The sequence below is a fragment of the Teleopsis dalmanni genome, chromosome 1 (genome assembly GCF_002237135.1).
Source record: "Teleopsis dalmanni isolate 2A chromosome 1, ASM223713v2, whole genome shotgun sequence".
Classification (NCBI taxonomy): domain Eukaryota; kingdom Metazoa; phylum Arthropoda; class Insecta; order Diptera; family Diopsidae; genus Teleopsis; species Teleopsis dalmanni.
The window spans coordinates 97777008-97783692 of record NC_051846.1 but is presented as its reverse complement, the minus strand read 5'-3'; the positions used below and the strand labels follow the sequence as shown (position 1 = coordinate 97783692).

The window sequence follows — 6685 nt, the reverse complement described above, 5'->3', positions numbered from 1 at the left end:
AGAATGCAGCCGAATCGCAACCATCAGTAGCAGATACAGTCAGAAAATTTGTGGACAAATATCCACCAGAGGTGAGCCAAGCTATTTGCGATGCCCGCAGAAAACGTGGTGCAGGTAAAAGAATTAATTTCCAGCGTGTCGTCGAAGGCAAGGCGTACCAAGTGAAAATCAGTCGGAAAGGCGTAATAAAGGTTTGGGTGAAATAAAATGCGACAACAAAATTTTAATCTTCCGAAGAGGGGAGAGAATGTAAAGGCTGAAATTTCTATAAAGCAATTTCAAACCATACATAAATTCTTGTGTAAATCTGACGTCAGACCGTCAGCCTAAAACACAACACCATCACCATGGACTATTCAAATAAAGAACCCAACTCACCCCTACAAGATCAGCATGTAACCTGAAAAGAATAAAATTTATTTTATTACTTAACAAGATGGTAAGACAATAACATTACCTGCAATCCATGCGTTAATAAGCCGCGGATAAGACTAATAAACAAAACTGAAGAAGAAGAAAAAAAAAAGGAGAAAATTAATAACAACAAACCAACAAAACACAACTTGAAAACATGAATTTTGAATTACAAATAATCATACATTGAACAATTATTAAACAATAAAACACACTTTATATCTTTATTGAATAAACATGAATTTAAAGAAATAAAACAAACACTCATTGTTTACATTTTTACAATAGAAAAAAAAAAACAACACATCAGTAAAAAACCCACTGCTGCCGTAAATTCTTCGTTTGGTTTATTTTTCCACTATATGTAGTAAAACACAAAATTATAAACACTATATCAATTATTAATCATATATGTTTTTTTAACATAAACAAACTATCATACAAAACAATAATTACAATCAGACACTTGCACTAATTCTCCTACCGCAATATCACGCACATATTTATATCGTTGGGGTTTTATTTTATTTATTAAATAATGGAAGTTATAATTAATTGAATTAAATTGAAAACTAACACTTTATGGTGGTTTTAAATTTTAATTCTCTTTCCGAAATAAATCAAAAGACGCGAAATATGTCAAACATAAAAGTCAGGCGAAGAAAAGTGCGCAAAAATGCAAATAACACGAAGTACACGACAATACACAAAATACACAAGAAAGACACGAAAAGCACAAAAGTCAACACGAACAACGAAGTTTACCGGTACGCTACACCGAAAAGCTCCGGTCAATTCGGTATATAAGAACGCGCATTTTACAGAACGAGGAACTTGTCTCTTGGAGCTCAAGCGAGCTACAAGTTCACTGGTCAATTCGATCAAAACTAGATTACAGGCTACTTCAGTCTAACTGGTCAATTCGATCAAAAATAGGAAACTGGTCAATTCGATCAAAACTAGATTACAGCTACTTCAGTCTAACTGTCTCGATCAAAAATAGGAAACTGGTCAATCCGATCAAAACAGATTACAGCACTTCAGTCTAACTGGCAATCGTTCAAAAAATAGGAAACTGTCAATCGACAAAACAATTACAGGCAACTTCAGTCTAAACTGGTCAATTCGATCAAAAATAGGAAACTGGTCAATTCGATCAAAACTAGATTACAGGCTACTTCAGTCTAACTGGTCAATTCGATCAAAACTAGGAAACTGGTCAATTCGATCAAAACTAGATTACAGGCTACGTCAGTCTAACTGGTCAATTCGATCAAAAATAGGAAACTGGTCAATTCGATCAAAACTAGATTACAGGCTACTTCAGTCTAACTGGTCAATTCGATCAAAGTAGGAAACTGATTTCATTTAATTTTCTCTTTTCCGTTAATTATTATTTTGATCATTCAGCCCACAGACAAATTGCTTGACACAAAACATCCGCAAGAAGAGAAGGAACCCAGGAGAGAACGCGGTCCTGTCAGGTACCTCCTCAACGTCAGAAGCAACCACGGAAGCCTGTACAACGATTCCATAAAATCACGCCTATATTTACCCTGAAGACACAAACATCAGAAGCGAACGTCGGAGTTATCAAGAATTACTATTTTCTTCCTTAAATGTCTATAACCATTGTTTTTTTTATATATCGGAATAAATAAAATTGGTAAATTATTATAAAAATACGCTTTTATTTTGGTTCCTAAAGAAATTCAGTCCCGAAGATATAAATTCTATTATAACGAACCTGGACAACCGCTTTGCTACTCCAGCAAAGCGTAACGAACGAAAAAAGGTCGTTACAATTGTAAAATATCAACAAAATATTTCAATTAAATCATAGAAATTTCATTAAAAATAAAGAATTTTTTTTATAGTATGCATTTATATATCTCAATAAATTTTTGTGAACGAACGGGACCAAAATCATCTATACATTTTCATAAAGGTGAAGAAAAGCTCAAAATCATAAAAATCTTATGCACAGTTTTTTTATAATCATTTTTTAAACATTTCTCTATTTTTTACCAAAAATTTAGAATTTATATCTTCGGGACTGAATTTCTTTAGGAACCAAAATAAAAGCGTATTTTTATAATAATTTACCAATTTTATTTATTCCGATATATAAAAAAAACAATGGTTATAGACATTTAAGGAAGAAAATAGTAATTCTTGATAACTCCGACGTTCGCTTCTGATGTTTGTGTCTTCAGGGTAAATATAGGCGTGATTTTATGGAATCATTGTACAGGCTTCCGTGGTTGCTTCTGACGTTGAGGAGGTACCTGACAGGACCGCGTTCTCTCCTGGGTTCCTTCTCTTCTTGCGGATGTTTTGTGTCAAGCAATTTGTCTGTGGGCTGAATGATCAAAATAATAATTAACGGAAAAGAGAAAATTAAATGAAATCAGTTTCCTACTTTGATCGAATTGACCAGTTAGACTGAAGTAGCCTGTAATCTAGTTTTGATCGAATTGACCAGTTTCCTATTTTGATCGAATTGACCAGTTAGACTGAAGTAGCCTGTAATCTAGTTTTGATCGAATTGACCAGTTTCCTATTTTGATCGAATTGACCAGTTAGACTGAAGTAGCCTGTAATCTAGTTTTGATCGAATTGACCAGTTTCCTATTTTTGATCGAATTGACCAGTTAGACTGAAGTAGCCTGTAATCTAGTTTTGATCGAATTGACCAGTTTCCTATTTTTGATCGAATTGACCAGTTAGACCGAACTAACCTGTAATCTAGTTTTGATCGAATTGACCAGTTTCCTATTTTTGATCGAATTGACCAGTTAGACTGAAGTAGCCTGTAATCTAGTTTTGATCGAATTGACCAGTTTCCTATTTTTGATCGAATTGACCAGTTAGACTGAAGTAGCCTGTAATCTAGTTTTGATCGAATTGACCAGTGAACTTGTAACTCGCTTGAGCTCCAAAAGACAAGTCCCCCGTTCTGTAAAATGCGCGTTCTTATATACCGAATTGACCGGAGCTTTTCGGTGTAGCGTACCGGTAAACTTCGTTGTTCGTGTTAACTTTTTGTGCTTTTCGTGTCTTTCTTGTGTATTTTGTGTATTGTCGTGTACTTCGTGTTATTTGCATTTTTGCGCACTTTTCTTCGCCTGACTTTTATGTTTGACATATTTCGCGTCTTTTTGATTTAATTCGGAAAGAGAATTAAAATTTAAAACCACCATAAAGTGTTAGTTTTCAATTTAATTCAATTAATTATAACTTCCATTATTTAATAAATAAAATAAAACCCCAACGATATATATATGTGCGTGATATTGTGGTAGGAGAATTAGTGCAAGTGTCTGATTGTAATTATTGTTTTGTATGGTAGTTTGTTTATGTTAAAAAAAACATATATGATTAATAATTGATATAGTGTTTATAATTTTGTGTTTTACTACATATAGTGGAAAAATAAACCAAACGAAGAATTTACGGCAGCAGTGGGTTTTTTACTGATGTGTTGTTTTTTTTTTCTATTGTAAAAATGTAAACAATGAGTGTTTGTTTTATTTCTTTAAATTCATGTTTATTCAATAAAGATATAAAGTGTGTTTTATTGTTTAATAATTGTTCAATGTATGATTATTTGTAATTCAAAATTCATGTTTTCAAGTTGTGTTTTGTTGGTTTGTTGTTATTAATTTTCTCTTTTTTTTTTTCTTCTTCTTCAGTTTTGTTTATTAGTCTTATCCGCGGCTTATTAACGCATGGATTGCAGGTAATGTTATTGTCTTACCATCTTGTTAAGTAATAAAATAAATTTTATTCTTTTCAGGTTACATGCTGATCTTGTAGGGGTGAGTTGGGTTCTTTATTTGAATAGTCCATGGTGATGGTGTTGTGTTTTAGGCTGACGGTCTGACGTCAGATTTACACAAGAATTTATGTATGGTTTGAAATTGCTTTATAGAAATTTCAGCCTTTACATTCTCTCCCCTCTTCGGAAGATTAAAATTTTGTTGTCGCATTTTATTTCACCCAAACCTTTATTACGCCTTTCCGACTGATTTTCACTTGGTACGCCTTGCCTTCGACGACACGCTGGAAATTAATTCTTTTACCTGCACCACGTTTTCTGCGGGCATCGCAAATAGCTTGGCTCACCTCTGGTGGATATTTGTCCACAAATTTTCTGACTGTATCTGCTACTGATGGTTGCGATTCGGCTGCATTCTTTAATAACTCACTGTATAACTCGTCAATCACGGGTGTTGGTGGCGATCGATTTTGTTCATCAACCACATCGTTCCATGTACACTGTAGTACATCCTGGTCATCATTATCTATTTTTACTGTTGTCGAGGCTGCTGGAGCACGTGTTGGATCTCGGTGTGATTGTGTGTCACTGTTGTTCTGGTGGGTTTTTTTACATCGCCACCCAATGGCTTTCGGCAACATTTTCCGGTCTGATGGTCTTATTGTTGGTTGTATTTGGACATCTTCCATGGTTTGCTCTTTCTTACCAGGTTGGTTTTTGCGTAGCTTGTTTTTATCTTGTTTGGCTGTTTGTTCCATGGCGATTGGTAAGTAAAGGCTGCGTGGTTTGTTCTTTACTAATTTTTTTAGTTGTTGCTGCACACGTGCGGCTGTGCGCTTAAACTTGGTTTCCAAATCATCTGCCATCTTTGATTTTTTTGATCGAACTTAGCTTATTAAAACACGCGTGGTCCTTATATACGGCTAACATCCTGATGATTTGCGCTTTTTGAACCTTTGCAGCAGAGTAGCCTTTTTACTTTTTTCTTTGCTTATTATTTTGCACTCTACACCCTGAATATTTTTTTTTGTTAAATTAGCCAACTGACTGGAGACAGTTTGTTAATGGTGAAAGTCATTATTATCTTTATTACTTTAAATTATTATTGACTTATATTATTATGATTATATTATTATTATAATATTTTATTATTTTATATTTTATACGAAATGCAATAGATTTGTTTATTATATTTTTTTTTTTCAAGTGTGGGTTTTTTTTTTTGTTTTTATTTTCCATAATATATTAGGAGGTCAGCGATATGGGCTTTGATACGTATATTTCTCTTAGAATGAGGCACGATTTCTCTTTCGTTTCTTTGGACTCTTGAAAATTTTGTAGTAATCATCTTGGTTTTTGACATGATGATGGTCATCCTTTCGTTTAAATGTGCCTAGACGTCTCACGAGAGTTTCTGGTTTGTTTTCTTCGATAGGCGTAACATGTTGCGGAACTTGCTGTGGTTGTATTTCATGCGCTTGCACTTGATCTGGTATTACTCGGATTGGATGAAATACTTCTGGATTTTGTTTGATATATCTTGGACGTTGTTGTCGTTGTGCCTTTTGTATTTGAGTTTGTGATTCTTCACGATCTTGTGTGTATCGCTGTAGACTAAATACTTTCGGATTTTCTTCGATATGTTTTAAATTTCGCTGACGTTGTGCTTCTGGGATTTGGAACTCTTGTATCTCTTTGTTTGCTTTTGGATCATGCGATGGTGGTACAAGGCATTTACATGGCGCTTGCTCTTGTAAATTTTCTCGCAGTTTTACTGAATGCTTGTCTGGGTAAATCCGACATTGTGTGCTTTGTATTATACTTGGCTTGGATAGTGATGCTGTCTTTGAAGTTGCAATTTTATTTACTTCTGCTGTTGTTTGCTTATCTATCGACTGGTTATGTTGTTGGTTACTTTGCTGCTGGTTCCGGACAGGTGATACCGGGCCTAGACTATGGATATCTTCAACTCGTACTGGCGTCATGGATATGAGTCTCATTGTATTCTGTAATGGCATCGTTGGTTGATTATTTACAATACTATTTGTTGAACTATTACTGCTACTGTTATTACTGTTATTGCTGTCATTGGCTGCAACTGCTAGTGTTGAGGAATCATTAGAATTAGCTGTTTCATTCAAAATACTATTTAGATGATGTGATGGAGTTGAAGGAGTTTGTGGTTGTTGCTGTTGAGACGTAGATAGTGTCAATGGTGAGGAAACATGAGCTGGCGACATTGTTACTTGTGTAGAAGTCTGTTGTGGCTGAACTTGTGCCGTAATTCGAGTTTCGTTTACGTGGATTAGTCTTAAGTCCTTGCGGGGCCTAAATTTCGAGAGAACGGCTTCCCCACTGTTGGTCGTCCTCTTATCTCGTTTCCCGGATCTTCCTTGCAGCAGTCAAGGGTTCGTGTGTTCTGTTTTCCACAGATCCAACAAAAAAGAATTTTTGGATTTCGACAGATTCTTGCCATATGTCCCAATTTCC

General features: G+C 34.8%; 1 protein-coding gene across 1 annotated transcript; it reads right to left on the bottom strand.

Annotated features, from left to right (window-relative positions):
- Positions 1–4407: 4407 nt before the first annotated feature.
- Positions 4408–6435, bottom strand: LOC119689838 (putative mediator of RNA polymerase II transcription subunit 29). Its single transcript, XM_038104759.1, has 2 exons — positions 5602–6435; positions 4408–5061 (listed from the first exon to the last, which is right to left on the bottom strand). The coding sequence occupies exons 1-2, from the start codon at positions 6433–6435 to the stop codon at positions 4408–4410; spliced, it is 1488 nt and encodes a 495-aa protein (XP_037960687.1).
- Between the last annotated feature and the right edge of the window lie 250 nt (positions 6436–6685).